The 23,649-nt window shown below is 57.9% G+C and overlaps 1 protein-coding gene across 5 annotated transcripts in view; it reads left to right on the top strand.

Annotated features, from left to right (window-relative positions):
• RAPGEF1 (Rap guanine nucleotide exchange factor 1) overlaps nt 1-20,456 on the top strand; it is a 128,342-nt gene extending 107,886 nt beyond the window's left edge. For 3 of the 5 annotated variants that reach the window (XM_064490636.1, XM_064490635.1, XM_010975388.3), the window contains 13 exons: nt 1,760-1,848; nt 5,545-5,653; nt 7,282-7,357; nt 9,728-9,812; nt 11,513-11,605; nt 12,449-12,634; nt 13,241-13,325; nt 13,455-13,549; nt 14,886-14,964; nt 15,053-15,154; nt 16,402-16,499; nt 17,462-17,590; nt 17,892-20,456. In XM_064490636.1, the coding sequence (XP_064346706.1) occupies nt 1,760-1,848; nt 5,545-5,653; nt 7,282-7,357; nt 9,728-9,812; nt 11,513-11,605; nt 12,449-12,634; nt 13,241-13,325; nt 13,455-13,549; nt 14,886-14,964; nt 15,053-15,154; nt 16,402-16,499; nt 17,462-17,590; nt 17,892-18,042 (1,377 nt within the window). In that variant the 3' untranslated portion in view covers nt 18,043-20,456. Of the gene's footprint in view, nt 1-60; nt 154-1,759; nt 1,849-5,544; nt 5,654-7,281; nt 7,358-9,727; nt 9,813-11,512; nt 11,606-12,448; nt 12,635-13,240; nt 13,326-13,454; nt 13,550-14,885; nt 14,965-15,052; nt 15,155-16,401; nt 16,500-17,461; nt 17,591-17,891 lie in introns of all 5 variants that reach the window. The other 2 variants (XM_064490634.1, XM_031450747.2) reach the window with 1 other exon arrangement.
• Nucleotides 20,457-23,649: the final 3,193 nt, after the last annotated feature.

The raw sequence follows: 23,649 nt of genomic DNA, 5'->3' as shown, positions 1-23,649 counted from the left end.
CCCGAGGGCTGGCTGGAGGGCCTGTCACATGTGCCTTTCCTCTCGTCCTGTCTCCCCCAGAGCGAGCACGCCAGTGAGGAGGCTGGTGAGGGTGAATACGTCTGTCTGTATTCCTCTGGCCAGAGCAGCGAGGAGCTGGCCCCCTCTCGAGGAGTAAGTAACCTCGGGCGCCTCGTGCATGCGGCCGGCCCATCCCGGGTCGGGCCTGCTTCTGCCTGGCTGAGCCTCCAGGTCGCTAGCAGCCTGGCCAGGCGCCGGCTCGGCTCCGCGGGGAGAGGACGTGGCTTGGCAGTGGCGTCTCCTTTTGCTGTCGCTTCAGTGGCCTGGTACTCCTCCAGCCTGGCCGGTGGGGCTGCTGGAAATTACAGGAGCAGCCTGGTGGTGCAGCTCCGGGCTTCCTTCCTGTCCCGTCTTCTGGTGTCGCGGTTCATCTTCTGTCCCTCTGCAGAGGAAGGGACCCTTCTCTCCCACACCGAGCCTTCCAAACCCACACCCCCTCCACCGGCATGCTCCTTCACACCTGCCTTCCCTGCTTCCAGGGAAGCTGGTGACTCTGCTGGGTCTCCCTCCTGACATGGTCACCCTTGTTTCACTGCTGTCCCAGCTCGAGACAGTCAAGGGACAGCAGTTCTGCTGAGCAGTCAGCTTTCCAGGTTTTGCTGCAGCAAAGCATGAGCAAGTTCAGAATCTTCAAAATTACTCTCCCCCAGCATCCTGCGTGGGCTGAGTCCCTCCAGGGGAGGTGCCGTGAGGACTCGAGTCCTCAGGGCTCAGCTCAGAGGGCTGTTAGAAGCATGGTCAGTCTCGCTCAGGGGGCCCCCAGCGGGTCCCCATAGCGTCTGAGGGGCCCGTGCACGGCGAGCCCCGCGTCAGTTGGAGGCAAGCTTAGGGCATCGTGGAGTTCTCACTCCCGTGGGACTCAGCCCCGTCCTTGAGAGCTGAGCCGTTTCTCCCCTGCTATTCCCACCTCAGTTGTCCCGTCCGGTGACCTTGCCCCCAGCATCATCCAGTTCAGCTCTCCCCTACCCCTGGACCCTGTTCAGTGCTGCAGTGCCCCCCATGGAGATGTCCACGTATCTGTGCGCCCCCAGCCCCGCCCCACCCATTCTCTGCTGTGGCCTCGGTGGCAGAGCAGGGATGCTGGAGGGCTGCGTGGCCCCTGAGTGAGGTGAGCCTAGGGTCCTGAGAGGAAGCACGGCTGCTGGATGAGGGGAGGGGTTGCACTCGTGCGCTCGAGCTGCTGGACCCTTTGGAAGCATAACTGGGAAGCGACCGAGCGGGGGCTGTGGTCCTGAGAACGCGCCGTGAGCTGAGCAGGGAGTGGGCAGAGGCTTGCTGCACACCCGCGGGCACGCGGTCAGGCACGGGCGGTGGATAGACAGGCCCTTAGCTTCTCGCAACCTCTGCTTCCATGTGTGACTGAGTGTGGTGATGCCAGCTGACAGGTGGTGTCCTGGTGAGAAAAGGTAGCTGAGCCGTAGCTTCTGTGACAGGCCTCTCCTCCAGGAGGTGTTGGGACGGCTTCCTCGGGGTTGGCAGCTGACGAGGTGATAAGTGGTGGTACTTCTCACTCTCCCAAAGGCAGGAGGCCAGTCTGAAGAGGGCCCTGTGCTTCCTGGGTGATGGACCGCATCACGGTCACCGTGTTCACATCTCAGATCGCTCCGTAGGAACTTGCACTCAGAAGCCTTTTGCAGGCAGGAATGCTGGGAAGCCCAGGTGGGCACCTGTCAGACCCAGCACTGACTTCTCTTTTCAGGAATCACCAGCTGTGAAAGACGGACATCCCAGAGACCCCGCGTCAGTCGGTAGCACACCTGGGAAGGAAGGCCGGGACAGTGGAGAGAGGTAAGAACTTACCCGTGCAGCCGGGCGCCCTGAAGGCAGCAAGCCGCCCGGTGGGAGCTGCCCACGCTGCCCTGCCAGCCAGCATGCCAGGCCTGCTGGTGCTTTATGTTTACAGCTGCGCGGCACGGATGCTGTGTTTGTTGCACATTGAAGGTTTGTGGCAACCCTGCCTCAAGCTAGTCTTTAGCCACCATTTTTCCAACAGCATCGCGCACTCTGTGTTTCTGTGTCACATTTTGGTAATTCTCCCAGTATCTCAAACTTTCTCACTGTTATTATATTTGTTATGGTGATCAGTGGTCTTTGATGTTACATTGTAATTGTTTCGGGGCACCACACACCACGCCAATAGAAGACAGAAGCTTAATCGATAAATGTTGTGTGTGTTCTGACTGCTCTGCTGACCAGCTGTTCCCCGGTCTGCCTCCCTCTCCTCGGGCCTCCTTATTCCGTGAGATACAACAGTAATGAAATTAGGCCAATTAATAACCCCACATGGCCCCTAAGTGTTCAAGTGAAGGGAAGAGTCACAACTCTCTCACTTTAAGTCAAAAGCTAGAAATGACTACGCTTAGTGAGGAAGGCCCTGCGTCGAAGCCAAGGCAGGCCTACAGTGAGGCCTCCTGCACCCAGCAGCCGAGTCGTGACTGCAAAGGAAAAGTTCTTGAAGGAAATTAAAAGCGCTGCTCCAGTGAACACACGAATGGTAAGAAAGCAAGACAGCCTTATTGCTGATCAGGAGAAAGTCTGCGTGGTCTGGAGAGAAGATCAAACCAGCCACCACGTTCCCTTCAGCCAAAGCCTCCTCCAGAGTGAGGCCCCGACTCCCTTCAGTTCTGTGACGGAGAGGGAGCTGCAGGAGGAAAGTGTGAGGCCGGCAGAGGCTGGTGCACGAGGTTGAAGGAAAGAAGCCGTCTCATAACATCAAAGTACGAGGTGAAGCAGCGAGTTATCCAGGAGATGGAGCTCAGATCGTTCATGGAGGTGGTGACACTAAACAGATTTTCAGTGTAGACGAAACAGCCGTCTGTTGGAAGGAGATGCTGTCCAGGACTTAAGTATCCGGAGAGGAGAAGTCAGTGCCTGGCATCCCAGCTTCAAGGACAGGCTGACTCTCTTATCAAGGGCTCATGCAGCTGGTGGCTTGAAGGGGAAGCCAGTGCTCATTGCCTGTTCCCTGAATCCCAGGGCCCTTCAGAATGATGCTGAATCCATTCTGCCTGTGCTCTGTAAGTGGACAACAGTGCCTGGAACGTAGTGCATCGTTTTACAACATGGTCTACTGAATATTTTAAGCCCACTATTGAGAACTACTCAGAAAAAAAGATTCTTTTCAAAGTATTATTGCTCATTGGCAATGCACCTGGGCACCCAGGAGCCCTGATGGAGACAGACAAGGAGACACGTGTTGTCTCCATGCTGATATAACATCCTTCTGCAGCCCGTGGGTCAAGGAGTCATTTCAACTTACACGTCTTATTTAAGAAATACATCTTGTAATGCTGCTGCTGCCATAATTAATGATTCCTCTGATGAATCTGGGCAAAGGAAATTGAAAACCTTCTGAAAGGAGCCACCATTTTAGATTGCTGTTAAGAACATTCGTGATTCAAGGAAAGGGGTCAAAATATTAACATTAACAGGAATTTGGAAAAAGTTGATTCCAACCCTCCTGGATGACTTTGAGGGGTTGAAGACTTCACTGGAGGAAGTGACTGCAGATGTGGTGGAAACGGCAAGGGAGCCAGAATTAGATGTGGAGCCTGAAGATGGGGCTGCATTGCTGCGGCATCGGGATAAAACTGTGACAGGTGAGGAGCTGCTTCTCATGGGTGAGCAAAGAAAGTGGCTTCTTGAGATGGACTGTACTCCTAGTGAAAATGCTGTGAAGACTGTGGAAATGACAACAGAGGATCTAGAATATTCCATAGACTGTTGATACAGCAGCGACAGGGTTTGAGAGGATTGACTCCAGTTTTGGAAGAGGCTTTACTGTGGGTAAAATGCTGTCAAACAGTATTGCCTGTTACAGAGAAGGTGTTCATGAAAGGAGAAGTCAGTCGATGTGGCAAGCTTTATTGGTGTCTTGTTTTAAGAACTTGCTGCAGCCCACACTCCGGCCACCAGCCTTCAGCCCCCGTCACCCTGGTCAGTCAGCAGCATCAGTGTCGAGGCGGACCCCCACCACCAGCAGAAAGATGACGACTCTTACCGGTGGCTCGGAGGGTGGGGAGCATGTTTTAGGAATAAAGTACTTTTTAATTAAGGTCTGCATTCTTTTTTTAGACATGCTGTTGCCCACTTAAAAGACTATAGCATAGTATAACCGTACCTTTTATGTGCACTAGGAAGCTAAAAAAAACTCATGGGCCTCGCTTTGTTGTGCTGTTTGCTTTATTGCAGTGGTTGGGAACCGAGCCCACAGCAGCTCAGATATGCTGGTACGTTCTTTTTTCTGATTCTCAAAATGATACATGCTCAGGGGGAAAGTGTGGAGAGTATAGAAAAGTACAGGAAACCCACGGAAGGCACTAAGAACCCCTCCCCTCTAGGTGCCGTCGCCCCTTGACCATCGACAGCGCGTCCTGTCCACCTGGCAGGTGGCCCACGGCGGTCTTTTCTCTTTAAAACCCTCGGCCACCCTTCCTTTTGCCTCTTCCAGGCTCAGATGTGGTGAAGGAGTGTAAAGATCCCCCTGCACTTTTCGTCGTGAGTTTCTAGAGGCAGGCATCAGGCCCAGGTGGCCGTGCGCGAGGAGCAGCGGGATGAGCGCGTGGACTGGCCGGGCACCTCCCTGGGGTGGAGTCCTCTCTCCGTGAAGGCCAGACCACAGACTGGACGCTGCCGAGACGCACAGCCGAGGGCTCTTCCAGGACGGCCCACCCGCGTTGTCTCACTAAAGGCCCGATTTTAATGTGTCAGATACTTGGGGTTAAAAATGAGGCCTGTGACCACAGGCCAGTCACTGCCTCACAGGATCCGTCATGAGAATGGTGGGAATCGGGAGAAAACGCTGGGGAGCAAGGGGCCTGCGGACCCCGCATCCCTCTGCCTGCTGCCCGCCAGGCTCCCATGTGCTTCCCCCTGGAGGTCTCTCCTCAGCGCTTCCGTCTCAGCTTGTCTGTCCCTCCTCAGGCCTTCCCAGCCCTCGTGCCGTGGCCCCACCTGCTTGTTCTAACGTCTGTCCTCCTACTGAGGACAGGGGCCCGGGTCATGCTCTGCAGTCCCCAGGGAGCTGGCCCTGGGAGTGGCATCAAGATCCCTGCTAGCTCGCTCTCCCGTCCTGCTGGCCCTCAGGCCATTCTCCGCCCGAGTCCTGACCATCCCTTTGTGGGCCTTGACACAGGTGACCAAGACCGTTACTCAGATTGCTCAGCGGAAGCTTCTTGATCTCTGTGTTCAACCCCTTTTGCTTACAGATGGCATGTCTAGAGAGAGCAGAAAGTGCCGAGGCCACACGGCTTGTCAGCAGAGCGGGAAGTCCAGTCTGCGTCCTGGCTTCCGCCCACCACTCGGGCCCGAGGGTTGGGTGGGGAGCGGGCCTGGGCTTCGCGCCAGAGCTGCAGTTCAGGGAGGAGTGGTCCAGGGGGGCGGCCGTGCCGCACAGACCCCATGCACAGGGCTGCACTGCCTTGACCCCGGGCATCGTGGGGCCCAGGGCCTGTTTGACGCGGCACAAACCACGTCTCCCTCCAGGACCCCGAGGTCGCCAGATGCTGAGTCGGCTCAGTCAGAAGAGGAGGTCGACGAGCTGTCCCTCATCGACCACAATGAGATTATGGCCAGGCTGACGCTCAAGCAGGAGGTGGGTGCTTTGCAGGCCTCCACGTGTGGGGTCTGGCCCATAAAGAGGGTGAGGGGGCTTCAAGAATGTCACCTGGAGGCATATCAAACAGAGACCCAAGCAAAATGCTGGCACTCTGGCCTTCCCGGGCCGTGGGCTCTGGCATCGCATTTACCCTGGCCCCTGCCTGGGCCCCTGTAGGGGCTCCCTGATTCTGGGCAGATGGATGAGTTCCAGGAGAAAGTGTGCAGTCCCCTCTCTGACGCTTCTGGAGAGTGATCTGGGGCAAGTGACATGACATCTCCAAGCCCGAAAGGCAGGACTCAGGAGGGTGTTGTAAAAATGAAGTCCACGTAGGTGCTGAGCACAGAGCCCTCATCAGTGCAAGACCTTTTCACGTTGTTAATGACAGAATCACCCAGCTGCAGCTTCAGCAGGGGAGGCACAAGCTGACTGGGAAATTTCAGGCCTGGCCACTGGGGCCACCTCCGTCCTGTGCCTTGTCGGGGGAGCCTCATAGGTAAGCCTGGTCCCCAGACCTGTCACGACAGGAGGAGCTGGCCTGAGAGAGCCTCTGTCGCCTGCCTGCCGTCGATCGTGGGAGCCCAGGGAATGGCTCACTGCCGTAGCCTTGACCACCCTGGAGAGGTGACTGTGCTTCTGGGCTCAGGCTTGATGGCAGCACAGGCAGGCAGGGGCTGCCCCTCACACTCTGCTAGGCCAGCCTGCGCCGGCCTGGCCACGGCAGGGTCACCAGGAAGGCAGGCCTGACTCCTCTGCAGAGGGAAGTGATGTTTTGTGATGCTTGCCAGAAATTTTATCTGAAAAAGCAGGTCCTGGTCATAGCTGCCCCCACCCTCAGCTGGAAATGCAAGACACTTATTACAGGACCCTGAATTCCAGGGGTAAACACATGGGTGCAGCTCTGAGAGCAAGTCCTGGAAACATGAGGAGGCTCGCGGAGTGTTGGTTTCCTCCAGAATCACAGGGTGGGGGAGTGCTGGGGCCCCAGGGCTGGGCCTGGGGGTGTGCAGCCCAGGCATCCATCCTGGCCCTGGTGACAGTGCTTCTTGGCTCCAGGCCAGGTTTATGGGGCAAGGCCTCTGATTGCTCACGTGAAGATGTGACTTTTTCCTGAATTGGCAGGCCTCGGCCGGGGGTCATGTAAGCAGCATCTGGTGTAATGGAGTCTCTGTGACCTCTCTGCTCCTCTGAGAAGGGCTCCCTGGTACAACCTGTGACGGGACAATAATCCCTCCACCTGAGGAGGCAGGTTTAGAGTTAGGGCAGCTTGCCGTAGTTTCAGGAACACGCACACCTGGAAACAGTCGTGCAGCCTCTGTGACCACCCTGGGGAGGCCAGTGCCGGCCCTGCCTGCCTCCTCTCTCCCTGGCCCAGCTTTGTGCTCAGAGCCGTGTGGCCTGGTACCCGCGGTGCCTCCACCAAGAGCTCTGATCTGTCCTCTCTGCCGGGTGTGGTGCCGTGGAAGGGTTGAGTGGGCTCCCGGGCTGAGGGAGAGCAGGGCAGAGAGGAGGGGCATCTCTGCAGTGCGGGGTCTGCATCCCTTTGACTCTGCCTGTGACATCCTCAGCTGACTTCCTTGCGGCTGCCTTCCGCCTCACGCCCTCCTTTGCTGTGGTTTTTGCAGGGTGACGACGGGCCAGACGTCCGCGGAGGGTCTGGCGATATCCTGCTGGTCCACGCTACAGAGACGGACAGGAAAGGTACTGTCTGCGGGGGCATGTGAGCCAGAGCTCACTGTTCGGGGCCGGTCCTGCAGAAGCCAGGCCTCGTCAGCCCCGCTCCCAGGCCTTCCCCAGCCTCATCGGCCCCGCTGCCAGGCCCTCCCCGCCCTCCTCTCCCCTACACAGCCCTGAGCGGGCGGCACAGTGACCCCAGTACAGCTGGGCCACATGGGGAGGGTGCCCGGGACCTCGGGCAGGACGGGAGGGGCCCTGCAGCGCCCACATGCCCCACAGCCTGGCCTGGCCTCTCCCTACTCACATTTTCTTTTCACATTTTTTAAGTTAGTCAAAAGATTATGGAACAGCCATGGGGAAGTAAGGTGTGGAGGAATTAAAGCACTCCAGTCTTGAAACCCTAATGCCAATTTCAGTTTTGTAAATCACCTCGTGCCTGTGTTTCTACAGCCGATTTCCCAAAGTATATTACACAAATGATTCTGGGAACATTTTAAAATTATGAAAGTAGTACAAAAATAACTGTTTACATTGCAGAAAATTTAGAAAATAGAGAAAAGGAAGAAATGGTTCCCACACACTCACCACAGCGCCCTTTTGCCCCTGGGCCCTCTTCCCACCCGAGCAGAGCGCGGCCCCGACTTTGAGTTGAGCCCTGGCGGTGCTGAGCGCAGGCTCAGGCGGCCGCTGGGCACATCCCCTCTCTTCCCAGCCTCAGCTGACTCAGCTTTGTGAAGAGGTTGAAGGTGCCCAGAGGATGCAGATGTTGAATGAGCTCACCTGAAACATGGCAGCTCGGGGAGGGTCCGTATACGTCCCAGGGGGCAGCCCATGCTCTGCTTTTCTGCAGAAACTCTCCTCCCTGCCAGACAGGGCAGAGCTCAGCCTAGCACGAGAGACATCCTCATTTTTGTCCAAAACTAAAAGGCTGACACGGAAGCTGGCTCCAGTCCTCAGCTCTGAGCAGTGAACTCTGCTGTCCTGCCAGGGGCAGCCAGCTGTGGCCAAGGCCAGAGGGAGCCCTGTGGGTAGGGCCGTCTGTGCCGACCATGCCGGGTGAGGAGGCTCCACCGCCAGCTGGGGCTTCTGCCTGACTTTACCAGTAAAAAGATCCTGAGGATCCAGGGAGCCAGAGTCATTTGCACCTGGATGGGTTGTTAAGGCAGCGGCCCTGGGCCCACAGCAAGCTCCTGGGGCAGGTGGCTTCCTGTGGACCAGAGACCACGCTGTGCATGGGAGGCCCCATGGCTCAGGGGCATGCAGACTTGGATGACTTCCTCTGGAAGCAGGCATTGGCTTGTGCTGGACCCATCTCCCCTTCCTTGCCCCTCTTTGAAAAGAGGCATTGAGTGCACGTGGAGCCCAGGAAGGAGCCTGAGCCCAGTGCTGCCAGGCCCTGCTGTGATTCTCTGCCGTGAGCACCCCCCTCTCCGCCCCAGCAGCCACGAGCCAGGCCCACCTGACGCAGGTGCCGGTGTTGCTTCTCCTCACTGTCCTGGGGGATGACTGCAAGGGCGGGGGGCCAGGAGCCAGAGCTCGGGCAGGCCTGGGCCACTGAGCTGCAGAACTGGGCATCCTCGAGATCCCTCCACCCAGCGAGCTGGAGGATGAATGAGACAAAGGGGAAGGTGGTCTATGTCCAGAAAAGGAAACTGAAAGTGTGTGTGTGTGTGTGTGTGTGTGGCAGGTGCTCAGGCTCACAGTGAGGACCGCAGACTTTGGAGCAGAATCAGGACTCAAATCTCAGCTCCAGCACAGAGTGACTCTGAAGGTCACGAGTCTGGCCGGGTCATTTGTCTCTAGGAGTGACTGGCTTCTAAAACATTTCCCCACCCCCTTTTTTCCCTTAGGGTCAGAGACTACATGGTTGGGAGGATGTGTCCTAACCACATATAAACAGGGGGCTGTTGTGAATCGGGAAAGGCTGGGAATCCCTGGCCAGAAACAGCCCCTCCGAAGGGACGGAGTAGCGTTGGGTAGTAGCCAGCAGCCCGAGTGCCACCCGACTGCCGGGGCCCGGCTCCTCAGCTGGCCTCGCCCTTCCCCAGCACCAGCACAGCCCACCCATGTGTGGCCCAGCAGCGCCGGCGTGTGCCAGGAGGAGCCCCTTCAGCCTTTTCTTAGGTCTCTTGATTTGTGGAAAGTCCCAGGGTTTTTCTTGCTGGGCCCTGCCATCTAAAGTATTACCTACAATTTAGCTTCGGCGTCCTGCTGAGAAGTTGGAGCTGCATTCCCTATGCTCGTGATGATCAAGACTCTGAATCGTCAAGTCGCAGGACAAGCAAGAAGCTCTCAGTGTCTGATCAGAGGTGGCACGTCCTTGCAGCAGGCGTGCGGTCTGTCTTTGCCCCTTGCCAGTGGCAGGCATCGCTAACCGCTTGTCCTTCCCTCTAGACCTGGTGCTGTACTGCGAGGCCTTCCTGACCACCTACCGGACCTTCATCACCCCGGAGGAGCTCATCAAGAAGCTGCAGTACAGATATCCTTGCCTGTGTCCCCAGCCCGGCCCCCTACTTTCCACAAGGCCTTCTGGAGTGGGAGGAGGGGCCGTGGGGCCCACTCAGCCCGCATGCCAGGACCATGCGGCCACAGTGGGCAGCAGGGTGGAGGTGCTCAGTCTGCTAGGCCGCGTCCTAGCTTGGGGACCTCAGGCAAGGCTTCTTTGAGCCTCATTCCTGGTCTGTAAAAGGGCTGAATGACGTCAGGTGCAGTGCCTGGAACATCGAGCGTGCTGCCTGGTGGCAGTTGTGATCACTGGTGATTCTGAAAAAGAGTAAGAAAGAAAACACACCCTGAGAGGGGCAGGGGCCGACCCCCGCAGAGACCCCGTCACCGGCACCCACAGCTTCTCAGGGCTGAGTCCCGGGGCACTTGGGGGTGAGGGACACGAAGTTGGCGGGGCCAGAGGGAATCGGGACTCGTACCACCGCAGGAGTCAGCATGGCCACGCCAGCTGATGGTAGGCCCAGCGGTGGACGGACTCCATGTCCAGGACAGAAAGGGGCCCCTCAAGCACGTCCCCCCACTCTCACCCTTTCACACACGACTCCCCACAGTAGTGGCCAAGGGAGGTCCGGAGGCCTGGAAGGATCCCCTTCCATTGCCTCTCTCAGGTCCAAACCCGACCGTGCTGCCAAGGCTGCCCGGGAGCTACTGTTCACAAAGGGGCCAGCCCAGGGTCCCCGCTCCTCGGTGCCCCCAGCGTCACGGCCCATGACTGCCATCTGCTGGACGGCCGCTGTCCCGTGGGGCAGGAAGTCCGGAGCGCTCCCAGCCCTCCCTCCTCTCCCTCCCCGCGCGCCCCGAGCTTGCTCCGCTCTGATACCTTTCACACACGTCACCCCGACTTGTGCTGTGGTGCCCTCCGTTACTTCCTATTGTTTAAGGAAACCGAGGCTCAGGGAAGTTAAGTGACCCATGTGGCTGCTGGGAGGGAGAGTGCCCACCCCCGGCCTCTCTGACTCAGAATCTCAGCATCTGCCGTGCTCGGCCGCTGCAGGCATGCACGTGGAAATGTGGCAGCGTCGAGATCCTGGGCACAGCTGGCGAGTGAGTCCTCTGTGCCGCAGGCCCTGGGGACTGTCCCCGGTGTGTGGATGCTTCCTGAGCGCCCAGGATTTCTAGAGAGCAGGCAGGGTGGGTCTGGAGACAGGTCTGGAGACTCGGTGAACACCAGAGGGCAGCCAGAAACCATGGCCTCAGGGAAGGTGGTCAGGTGTGCGAGGGCTGCCGTGGGGGTGGAGGTAGGTGTGCTTCAGGCGGCCTCCGGAGCTGTGGAGACGCTGGGGACTCGCAGTGAGAGCGGAGGAAGGTTCTCAGGGCTGTGCACCTGACCGGGAACCTGGGGGTCATAGGGCAGGTGCTTTTCAACCACCTTTCTCTGCCTGAGCCTCAGCGATGCAGCCTTCAGTGTTGTAGTAAGTCCTGCAGGCCTGGGCAGTGCAGGGAGACGGGTCTGCAGGCAGGAGAGGGTGGTGGTCGAGGACAGTCCTTGGGGTCTGGCAGCTCTGCCACCCCACACAAGGCATCCCCGAGCCTGTCCCCGGATGACGCTGCCTCGCTCACGGGGCTCGTGACCCGGCAGCACTCAGGACAGTGTCGCTGGAGGCAGGGAGCCCTCCCTCTTATGTCCCCCATCCCGGCCCCACGAGAACGCTGTGTCTTTAACCCGCACTCCACGTACGAGAAGTTCTCTCCCTTCGCCGACACCTTCAAGAAGCGGGTCAGCAAGAACACGTTCTTCGTGCTGGTGCGGGTGGTGGATGAACTCTGGTGAGTGAGTCCGCCCGAGGCATCGTGGGGCAGTGGCAGGAGCCCAGTGTGCCACGGGCATCTCAGGGTCCCCACGGGGGTGCCGGCTCCCCTGCAGAGATCTGGGTGTCCTATCACATCCCGCTTGCCTCTCCCGGGTCGTGTGCCCTCAGAGCCCTGCCTGCTTTAGCACAGCCCCTGGGGAGAATGACTTGTCCCCTTAGGTCAGCCCCAGCCCGGCCCTGGCTTCCTCGTGGGGGCCGTGCTCTCGGCCACCAGCAGTGGTGGAGGCCCTCCCCCGCCCTGCTCTGCTTTCCCTGCTCCCTGATTGGCACTTAACAAACACGCAGCCTGGCACCTTTCCTAGGTCTGGGGAGCCCTTGGTGAAAGAAACCACCCAGGCCTGCCCTCGAGGCGCTCCTCTTCTGCTGGGTGGTGGCGGTGGCCTTAGTGACCGCGGGGCTGTGAAGCCACCGTACGTGGAGAACACTGCAGGGGAAGTTCAGAGGCATCCTCGGGGCATCTAGTTGGCAGAGCCAGGACCTCTTAGTGACTCATCACCCCAGGGGACCAGGAGCGCATCTGGGGCAGGACTGTGCGGCCCAGGCCCCAGCGTGGTTCCTGGTGCTCATCCAGCGCCACCGAGCGTTTACGGAGAGGGTGTCAGTTGTTTGTTACCAGTGGGACCACTGCTGGCACTTTGTAGGATGCAGGCGGCCATCCCAAGACCTTTCCTCTTGCTCTCCTCCCACAAGAGGTTTCCCAGCTCTGCTGATAGGTACCGCATGGCCCTTGGGTGTCTTGAGGGGGTTCTGGCCCAGTGGCAGCAGCCCTCGTCTTGTCCTTGTGCTCCTGGCCCTTTAGCCTTGTGGAGTTGACAGAAGAGATCTTGAAGCTGCTGATGGAACTGGTCTTCCGCTTGGTGTGCAGCGGGGAGCTCAGTCTGGCGCGTGTGCTCCGGAAGAACATCCTGGACAAGGTGGACCAGAAGAAGCTGCTCAGGTGTGCCAACTCTGACCAGCCCCTGGCAGCCAGGGGCGTAGCAGCCAGGTAAGCCGGCAGCCACCCCCCCTGGCCTCTGCGTCCCGCTTCCCTTCGTGCGCCTGCCCCACCCACGATCTCACGTCCTGGTTCTGCCAGGCCCTGTGACAAGGAGCCTCAGGGACAGCCCAGTGGGTCCCCCAGGCTGGGCTTCTCCTCCAGGGTTATGTTGTGTGACAAGTCACCTTTTTCTCAGGAGTGGGGCGGCAGGGCGTGTGGGGGCCTCACTAGGACAGGAGACAGATGAGTGCCTTTCGGGCTGTGGCCAGCACTTACCTTCTTGGCACTACTGTGCCGGCTGATAATCCTCACCCAGCCTCCCCCGGACATCCTGAACCTTCCTACGAACCTGTATATAGACTCCAGCCTGCTCCCTTCGCCCCCACCGTAGCTCCACGGCCCCCTCCCTCCAGGCCTGGTTAATGCTTCAGCCTCCATCCACACAGCACCGCCTTGTCCTCACCAGGCCCTGAGGTGGGGTCGGGCTGTGGGTTCCCAGGACCCGAGCTCGCGAGCAGAGCCGCAGCCCCGTGGTCCCAGGGAGGAGGGCGATCTGGTCCTGACCCCCCACCGTCCCCAGCTGTGGATGACTCATCTCACACCTCTGCCTTCCAGGCCTGGAACCCTGCACGACTTCCACAGCCATGAAATAGCCGAGCAGCTGACACTGCTAGATGCTGAGCTGTTTTATAAGATAGAGGTACGGCGGGCCGGGGGCCGGGGGGTCCTGCCCCAGGTGAGCCGCTGCTGCCCCTCCCAGAGTGAGAGAAGCACCTGTCACAGGAGAGCCGGACGGCTGCGGTCCTCTCCAGTCTACCTCCTTTTCCAGATTCCTGAGGTTTTGCTTTGGGCAAAAGAGCAGAACGAGGAGAAGAGCCCCAACTTGACCCAGTTCACGGAGCACTTCAACAACATGTCCTACTGGTAAGGGGCCGTGTGCAGCCCGCTGCTTGTACGGCAGCACTGCCGTGGGCGCCTGAGTGCCTTTCACAGGGTCCCAACAGCAAGGACAGAGAGGTGCCTCTTTCGTTCCTCCCTGCACCTTCTGAGGCCCTGCGGGCGTTCACTGTGAACCTCCGACGAGGCTGGACAAGGGCAGGGTGTGTCTCCCTCGTTGGAGGGGCCCCTGGAGGGCCGGTTGAGGAGGGCTCAGCAGGGAAGAGCGCCAGGACTGATGAGTGTTGTCTGTCGTCGATGGCGGCAGGGGAGGGTGTGCAGTTTGCCACCCTGCACTGGTCCTCGCCGGTCTCCCCGCTGCCTGGTGATCTCAGGGCCAAGCCCCACACTGACTCTGCCTGAAAGAGAACTGCCAACGAGTGGTTCTGTTAATACTTTCAGCCTTATATTCGTAAAGCAAAATGAAGCTCAAAAGTGCATTATCATATAACATACATCAGAGCTGTCTGCTCTTCCGGGTGTGACTTGAGCCCACACACAGCCTCTCAGCATCAGCTAGAGGGAGGGCGGAGTGTGGTGGCCTGGCAGCCTTGTGCTGCAGCAGGGCCCCCACCGTCCGTCGCCACCACCAGGGGAACTGCTGATAGTTTAAATGCTCTAAGGACTGCTCGTTGGAGGAAGATGGGGTCATCTCCCACTTTCCCGCTTCTGTCCCCACTGTGGGAAGCCATTCCATAGCAACACATGCCCAGAGTTAGTAACCCAACATAGGAGGCCCTGAGCACGGCCTCCCACCCTGCCCCTTGCTGGGCATCGGAGGCTCCAGACACCCTCCTCGGGAGCCCGCCTTGGAGGAAGTGCAGGTGGGGCCCCTTCAGAGCCACGCCCCTCAGGGGAGACTCAGTGCCAGTGCCCTTAATGGGTCAGAGGAGGGGCACTTCCTCTGAGTGAAAGCACAGGGGTCAAGGCCACTGTCAGGTCCTCATGCAAGGCTGGCCTGTGGCTTTGGTTGCTGCTAAGGTCTGAGAGGTGCCCTCCCTCACGGCTGGCAAGGTGGCCCCTTAACCTGCATGCCCACTCGTCTCTCGAGCTAATCCTGAGGCCGCGCAAGGAGCATTTCCTGCCGCCGTGGTGCCTGGGAGCAGTGCTCATCAGGAAGGCTCCATCTGCAGAGTCTCCGCCTGATGTCCAGGTCTCCCTGTGGCCCCTTGCCTGTCCCTGGGATGCCATGAGCCCCGAGAGCAGAGACTGGAGCCATACTTGATGCCTTGTAAGCCCCAGGCACACAGTGGGCCCGGGCTGACGGCCGGCTGGTGCAGAAGTCTGGAGCTCAGCTGTCTCTCTCCTGCCTTGGTCCATGCAGGGTCCGGTCCATAATCATGTTACAGGAAAAGGCCCAGGACAGGGAACGGCTGCTCTTGAAGTTCATCAAGATCATGAAGGTAACTGGACACACTCTCCAGAGCCCACTCCAGGGAGCCCTGCCTGTCCCCGAGCCCTGCCCTCACGGCCCCTCGCCTCTCGCTGCAGCACTTACGGAAGCTAAACAACTTCAACTCCTACCTGGCCATCCTGTCGGCGCTGGACTCCGCCCCCATCCGCAGGCTGGAGTGGCAGAAGCAGACCTCTGAGGTGGGTGGCTCGGAGGGAAGCCAGGAGATGTGAGGCCCGCCTTCCCGAGCCACTGTGGCAGGACACGCTCGGGACAGGAGTGGAGACCTGAGCTCAGGTCGCGCCCTGCCCTGCCTCAGTTTCCCGTCTCTAATGTCCAGTTGTTGGGCCCCGAGGGGCTTTGTGGTCAGTGCCCGGGTTACCACGTTCTGCTGCCTGCATCGCAGGCTCCTGGCTTCCCTTGACCCTTCCTGCCTTCCCAGGCTTCTGGAGGGGCTCCTTTGAGCTGGGGGCCACATCAGGCATTGAGTGTGTGCTGTGAACAGGTCAGGTCCATCATTAGGCGGATTTCCGCAGGATCAGTGCTAAAGGCAGAAGGATGAGGTGCTGAGAAAGCCTTTGCTGGGTGGTCTGGCCTAGTCTGGGGGTCACGGAGCGTCTAAAACACTGGACCTCATCACTCCCAGCCCCAAGCCTGCCTTCGCTCCTCACTGCACTTAAGGCAGAGTCCACCAGGGATGGCGGGTGACCTCTCTGCTCCTACACACAGCACGGGGTTTTTGCACCTCCCCCTTCCCCACCTGCCTCTGCCTCTTCACCCGTCAGGTGTCTCTCACCCTGATGTGTCACCTCCTCCGGGAAGCCTTCCCTGCCTCCTTAGGATCTCTTATGTGTTCCTAGAGCAGGTGGTGTAAATGTCCCACTTCTTCATACAACATTGTCATGACTGTCCCTTCATGGGGCCCTGTGAGACAACCCCCAAATAGCCCAGCTGACACTCAGCCTGCCCTGTGCACTTTTGCCTCTCTTCTTAAGGAACAGCTCTCACACAAGGATAAAGGTCCAGTTCCCTATCAGTTCCCCCAAGGCCCTTGTGATGCAGAGCTGTCCTCCCACAGTGATGTGGCCACAATGGCCTCTGTCCTGCTCAAGGGCATGGAGTTCCCTCCCACCTGCCCCAGTCTGTACACTCCTTTGCCAGTTCCCCTCCCAAGGGAAGGAGTGTCTGGAGGCCGGGAGTGACGTGGTCCAGTGTGTGCTTCAGGGGCTCCCATGGGGCCACAGTGCTGAGCAGGCAGGAGCCCAAGCTGCAGGTCCTGCACCTGGTGGGTGCTACGGGTGCCCCTGGGCCACTGACCAGCAGAATGCCTGGCCTGCGTGCCGCCGGGGAGCTGGGGGCCGGGCCGGGCCTGGCCCTGGGTTGCTGTGGGGGGGGGGGCACCCTCGAGCGTGGTCCGGGGCTCACAGACCCGCATCCCCCTGCCCAGGGCCTGGCGGAGTACTGCACGCTGATCGACAGCTCCTCGTCCTTCCGCGCCTACCGGGCCGCCCTCTCGGAGGTGGAGCCGCCCTGCATCCCGTACCTGTGAGTAGGGCCTCCGCCCGGCCTGCCTCGCTCACTCGCTCCGGGGAAGCCCCGGGGGGCTCCTTGCTGAAAGGTCTCCAGCCCAGACCTCTGTGCTTCTGTTTTAACTTTAAAAGTAAAGCGTGCTCCTTGTTAAAGGGTTTAAACACAAGCGGGGCCCAGGGACGAGGGCCTTGCCTTCCCCACCCTCCTCCTCGCCTCTGCCAGTGGGTGTGCTCATGTGCACATGTGGCCGCACGTGTGGTGTCTCGTTCCCTCACTAGTGGCGTTAGGCTACGTTCCCGCAGTCCTCAAACTGGGCGGCGTGTCACAGCAACCTGAGAGCGCTGGGCGTGAGGCCGCTCAGAGAGCGTTTCCCCCAGGGTGGGCCGCGGGCTAAACAGGCGTTTCACAAAAAAGAACCCCATGCATGTGGGCTTGGGAACCAGCAGGAAAAGCACAGCTGAACAGGTCTTGGGAGCGGGACTCATCAGCGCCCTTAACATGCTGGTGGGCAGTGGGGATCTCCGGGAGGGATGGGAGACGCAGCAGCACCCCTGGCTGCCAGCCCCGCCCGCAGGCCTTCGCCTCCAGAGAGAACGGATCTCGCAGCCAGTGACCCCTCCCTGCTTCCCCGCCGTTCTGCCCCCGCTGACCACCGTGCCCTATCCCACCTGGCTCCTTGGGAGGGTGTCAGCTGTGCCCCTCAGGCGGGACTCTCCCTGGTGGCCTCAGCCCCTCTGTCTGAAAGCATGTTACCTCACCCATTAACAAAGGGGATTTACGCCCCCATCCCTCAAGTGTGGGGTTTTATTTTTTCCTGTGCATTTGTTACTTGTACATAAGCAAACCCCAGCTCTGCCAGGCTCCGTAGCAGCGGGACTGAGCCAGCCTTCCCAGAGCCTCAGGTGCCGGCTCGCCCATAAACCAGCTACCTTCTGAGTCGCCCTCCAGAGTGGTAACAGGCTTCTCCATCCTCCCAGGGGGCTCATCCTGCAGGACCTCACCTTCGTTCACCTGGGGAACCCAGACTACATTGACGGGAAAGTGAATTTCTCCAAACGCTGGCAGCAGTTCAACATTCTCGACAGCATGCGGTGCTTCCAGCAGGCGTGAGTGCTGCCCCGTGGGGACACTGAGCAGAGACGGGTGGTGGCCAAGGGGACCCTCGAATTCAACCCCTGCTTCCTCCTGGGGCCTGCACCCAGAGGTGGCCACCAGCATGTCCTCTGAGAGCCCGCTCTGGGCAGCTAGGGGCTGGTGTGACTCCAGGGCAGGGGGACACAGAGTGCAGTTCATGCTGGGCGCCCCTGCCTCATGAGTTTGCTGGGCAGTGCACGTGGCACTTCCCGGAGTCCCTGGGCTGTCTGGTCCCCAGTGGGCCTCACTGGATGCCCCGCCCCTGCTCCCCAGGCATTACGACATCCGCAGAAATGATGACATCATCAACTTCTTCAACGACTTCAGCGACCACCTGGCCGAAGAGGCCCTCTGGGAACTCTCTCTGAAAATCAAGCCCAGGAACATTACGAGAAGGAAAACAGACCGTGAAGAGAAGACCTAGGAGCAGGTGCCGTGAGCGGGGACAACGCTCAAGAGAGGCTCAGGGCCGCTCCGAGACCAGAAGGGACTTTGGACCTGTTACATGGCGGCACGTGTCCTGGCCTCAGCGCCCCTGGGCCCAGCCAGGCCCCCGCTGTGCCGGGCGGGCATCCGGAGCCCACGCAGTTGCCTGCCGCCCTCTGCGGGAGGGGCCCCTGCGGCCCCCAGCGAAGCCAGCAGGCAGGTCTCATTGCTGATTCGTGAACCGGTGGTTTGGTTTTGACTTGGGTTTCTGCTTTCACTCTGTCTTCCGCTCGCCCTCTCGCTGCCCCCCCCCCCCCCCCAGCCTGGGAGCAGCACAGGGACGTCACCAGCAGACCAAGGGAACAGTGGCAATCTTCTGAGTCTGCTGAAGTGACAAACGAGTAGCAGCCCAAGGACCCTCAGGGAGGGGGGCTGCTCCCCGGTGACCTTGACTGAGGGGGCACTCAGGTGGGTGGGCTGGGAGCAGAGGCCTGAGGGAGACTCCTTCCACTTCCCACGCCCCACTTCTTGAAATGGAGGCTGGCGCGAGTGTCTCGCCTGGCCAGGAAGGTACGCCAGGTGGCCTTGCAGCAGCGTCTGTCACGTGTGGCCCCTTCATCCCTCCCCCAGCCCCCCCTCACCTGGTGCCGTGGGGAGCTGAGAGAAGAGGTTGGAGCAGGGGAAGACATGACCATCCCAGAAACACTTGATCTGAGCTGGGGCCAGTGGCTCTGCGGGGAGTTAGTTAGTTCTGAGAGGAGAGAGTGGAGGGGCGTTTCTGTCCTGGGGGAGGGCCGGCAGCCCCTCCTCTGTCGCTTGCTGGTGCCTTAAACCCCATCTCCTGCCCCTCCTGTGCTCAGGCCTCCCTCCTACCTTGCCCCGAGCCTGGTGGGGCCGAAGGGCTCCTCTTGCGCCTCAGACCTTTCTGCCTGTGCGGTGCGCTCTCCCGTGGGATGGATGGGTTGGGGGGGGGTCCCTGAGAGGCCAGGGGCCTGGCTGCGCAGGCGCCCACCCTGTCCTCAGGCCGTGGCACAGCGTCTTCCGCAGCAGGTGCTCTGTCCAGCCTCCTAGTTCAGGACCACTCTCGCCGCTGAGGTTGACAATCTGAGGCGAGGGCTGCAGGGGTCTCTGCACACAGAGCACCACTAGGCCTGCCCGCCCGCCCGCCCGCCCGCCCGCCCGCCGGGCTCCGTGCCAGCCGGGCGTGGGCCTGTGGGACGGCTGCCTCCCGCGTCCTGTTGTGCATGGCTGAGTGCGCGCTTCTCCCAGGATGGGGACCTGGCCAGCGAGCGCCAGGGTGGATGCGCACTGGCCCCATCAGAGCAGACAGTAGAAAGCAACGGCTGTTAACAAGGTTTTTTGGTTTTTTTGTTTTTGAAGAAACAACCCTGTCAGTCATTTTTGAGTCCTTCACAGGTTTCAAGAAGAGAATTGGGGCTGTTTTTTTCCTCTGTCGTGTACATAGAGGGGAGGAGTCTGTGAGACGCTGCTCATGGCCCTTCTGGCGGCGACCCTGCGCAGCGGGCCGGAGCGCCTCACTTTATTATTTAAAGAGTGTGTGTGTGGACTCGCTGGTGATGAAGAGTATTGGAGAGTATTGGTTTTCTGCTTTTTTAAGTCCTCTCATTTCAGTCTTTTCCTCCTCCCACCCTCACCCCGGCCCGGCTCTGCTGAATGCTGCTGTGTGCACCTGGTGGGGGGGGCCACTCTGCGCTCAGGGGTGTGTGGGCAGAGGTCCCCCTCCGCCCCACGGGCACGAGCCAACGCTGTGTTTGGGCCGCAAAGCCAGGTGCTTGCACGTGTGTCTGGGGTCGAGGTCTGTCGGTCATGCTCAGCCATGAGCTGAACGGGGTTGAGGGGCTTCACCACCCCCCCCATTCAGAACAGACCCTGTGCCCACCTCCCCTCCTCGCCGGGAGCCCTGGTCTGAGCCGAGCGGTGAACCAGGGGCCAGCGTGGCCAGGTGACCCCAGCAGGAGGACAGCAGGTGCAGTGTGGGTTTTAACTTACTGGCTAAGCGGCTTCCCGCCCGGGCCTGGTTTAGACACATGCCTGGCTCCTCGGTGGTTTGTCTGTCATGGGGCCGGGTCAGGTGTACAAATCTAATGACAGACAGACACAACTGGAGGACACGGGTCCCTGCAGCCTCAGTTCCCACCTGCAGGGGTGGGTGGAGCCAGGGAGGGGCCAGGCACGTGCCCCGCGTCTGAACTGAACCCCACTCTGAGTCGCGCCTCCCTCCCCCCACGCCCCCCCAATGTTACATTGTAATATATCCCCGACTAACCTGGCTGATAGCGGCATCTTCCTGCAGACGTTTCAAACCTGTACTTTTATATGAAAGGAAAATAAACACAGAGGAAAGCCGCGGCCAACTGTGTGAACACCGCATGCCGCGTGTCAGTGACGGTCTGAGCTGTCTCCTTTCTGTGACCTCCTCGTGGGCTGGGCGCCTGGCACGCTGCGGGCACGGGTCATTTACCCCAGGCCCCACACTTGCTGCTGGGTAGTTCTGACAGAAGTGGGCTGATGGTCCAGAGCCCCCGCCCCGCCCCCGGTGTCCTGGTGAGAGCACACCCCCAGGGTGGGATTCAGGGGCACACAGGTGTCTAGAGCTGCTTTTCAAAGCCCCTGACGAACTGTCCCCGAAAGCATGCCTTCTGCAAGTTCCCGTCCCGCCTGGCCTGTCCAGGACCACATGAGGCCGCCCCGCTCTGGGTGAGCCACTGGGCTCAGGCACGGCCCACTCGCCCCGCCCACTGTGCTGCCCCTCCCCCTGCAGTGAGACTGTCCGCCGCTCTGAGCCCTGCAGGAGGTGCTCAGAGGTGGCCTCGGGAAGCGGAGGGCTCTGCACCCAGGAAGCTCGGAACCACGCTTCCCCAGCCATCCCCCTGCGTACCGACCTCAGGTCTGGCCGGGGGTGTCACGCGCCCAGGCTTCTGGGTTGCAGCGGCCACCTGGCGTACCCGCAGCAGGCTGAGAGGTGAACCCCATATGTTCACTTAGACCATCATCCGTTTGTTCACTAGTCCCTTCTCTGCTCCCCAGTTTTTCCACCTGGAAGTGGGGGTAACAACAGCTCTACCTCCTCGTAAGGTCTGTGAGGACTCAGGGAGTGACCTGGAACAGTCCCTGGGGCGCTGTCACCACTGTTCCTACTTAACATGTGGGGAGCACCAGGCACTCTGCAGACAGCTTCACCTCGCTGAATCCTCAATTAAAAATCGTACAAGTGAAATACTACAATGAAGAGGCACTTGGCATTAAAAATCCACTCTCACGTCAGGTCCAGGCAGGCCTAACAGGTATTTTATGCCAAACAAACGGGCAGCTTCTGCCTTAAACGAGTGCCCCTGAGAACAGAAGGGGAAACACTTCTCAGCTTGTTTTGTGACTAGAATACTACCTTGACAAACCCAGACAAGGACAGGACAAGAAATTTACAGTTACTGATGTAAAAATTACAATGTTGTATTAGCAACCCCAAACCAGCAATATATAAAACAGCAACACTCCCCAACCAAGTTGGGCTCATCTTCAAGTGCAAGGAGAGAGTGACAGGAGAAAACCGGTCACTGTACTTGCCCCCTTATCCTAGGCCCTGATTTGGGCGTTCCCATCCAGCACACCTCCCCCTCCTGGGGAGCTCAGGCCAGGTGTGCCACCGCCGTGCTCACTCTTCCCACCGTGACACACTTGGATTCCAGGTGTTGAGATGGCAGAGCCCTACGTGGAGAGTGCCCCACGAGGGACCACTCACTGCCCCACACTGGACTTTCCATGAAGGAAAAATGAGCTTGTGCTAGATAAGCTGCTGAGATTTGGGGGTTTATAAATTTTTACATGGCCTAGCCTCTCCTGAATAAACCATGTTAACAGATTATAGAAAGAGCACCACATATATAATCATCTCAGTAGTCAGACTATTTGTTAAAAATAAAACACCCATTTATAATTTGTATTTAAAAAATAAGTAGCAACTGAAAACTTCTTAATCTGACAAAGGTTACTTTCTCAAATCCTGTGCAAACGTTGTACTTGATGGTGAAACGTTCAAAGAATTTCCTTTAAAGTAGAATGAGGTAAGGGTCCCACTGTCACCATGCCTTCCACTGGTGTCCCAGAGATCCTAGCCAACGCTACAAGAACAGAAAAATAACTTAGAAGAGGTTACTAAGAACAGGTAGTGAACTGTACAGTCAAGTAAAAAAGTAAACACGTTCCTGTATACAGTGAACTGTTAGAAAACAGTTCTTGAAGTACTCGATTTACACCAGCACCACAAGTCTTACTGACGTCACAGTTCGTGAGGTACTAGGAATACACCCAGCAGAAGGTGTATAGGACCTCACAGGTAAGAGCATAATCTAGCAAGAGGATGTAACATCAGTAAATGTTTACACACCTACATATACAAATATTAACAGACTTAAAGGGAGAAATAAACAGGAATACAAGAATAGCAGGGGACTTTAATATCCCCACTTACATTAACGGACAGGTCATCCAGACAGAAAATCAGTAAGGAAACATCGGCTTTAACACGTTAGACTAGACGGACTTAACAGATACACACAGAAGGTTCCATCCAAAAGCAACAGAATGCATTCTTTGAAGTGCACATGGAACACTCTCTGTGATAAATATTATGTTAGGCCACAAATTTTAATAAATTTATGAAGACTGAAATAACAGGCATCTTTGCCAAACACAATGGTATGAAAGTAGAAATTACAAGAAAATGGGGTAATCCAAAAATACATGGAGATTAAACAATATACTACTGAACAACCAATGAGGTCAAAGAAGAAAAATCAAAAAATACATTGAAACAAATGAAAATGAAAATACAACATAACAAAACTTAACAGCTGCCTTTGCTGCATACCATAAGAGGGAAGTTCATAGTAACAAATGCCTGCATCAAGCAACAAAGCTCACTCTAACTTTAAATATCAAGGAACTAGAAAAAGAACAAATGAAGCCCAAAGTTAGTAGAAGAAAGGAAATAAAGTCTGCACTTCATTTATTTCCTCTCTGATCTAAAATCACAATAGAAAAGATCAATGAAACTAAGAACTGGTTCTTTGAAAAGATAAACAAAATGGATAAACCTAGCAAAACTCAACAAGAAAGAGGACTCAATCAGAAATGAAAGGGAATCCCAGAAACACGAAGGATCGCGAGAGTACTGTGAATCATTACGTGCCAACAAATCTGACAACCTAGAAGAAATGGGTAGGTTCCTAGAAACACACAACCTATCAACACTGAATCATGAAGAAAATCTGAACAGACTGATTCCTAGCAAGGAAATTGAATCAGCAATCAAAAACCTCTCAACAAACAGAAGTCCAGGACCAGATGGCTTCACTGGTGAGTCCTACCGAACATTCAAAGAATAAACACCAATCCTTCTCAAACCCAAATGCTAGAAGAGGAGGGGACACTTCCCAACTCATTTTTACAAAGCCAGCATTACCCTGACACCAAAACCAGACAAGAATGCCACAAGAACAGAAAATTACAGGCTAATATCCCTGATGAACACAAATGCAAAAACCTTTGACAAAAAATATTAGCAAACAAAATTCAAAAATACATT

The sequence above is a fragment of the Camelus dromedarius genome, chromosome 10 (assembly GCF_036321535.1).
Source record: "Camelus dromedarius isolate mCamDro1 chromosome 10, mCamDro1.pat, whole genome shotgun sequence".
Taxonomy (NCBI): domain Eukaryota; kingdom Metazoa; phylum Chordata; class Mammalia; order Artiodactyla; family Camelidae; genus Camelus; species Camelus dromedarius.
Note: the sequence above shows the minus strand (reverse complement) of the source record. Positions and strands in the feature narration are given on the sequence as shown.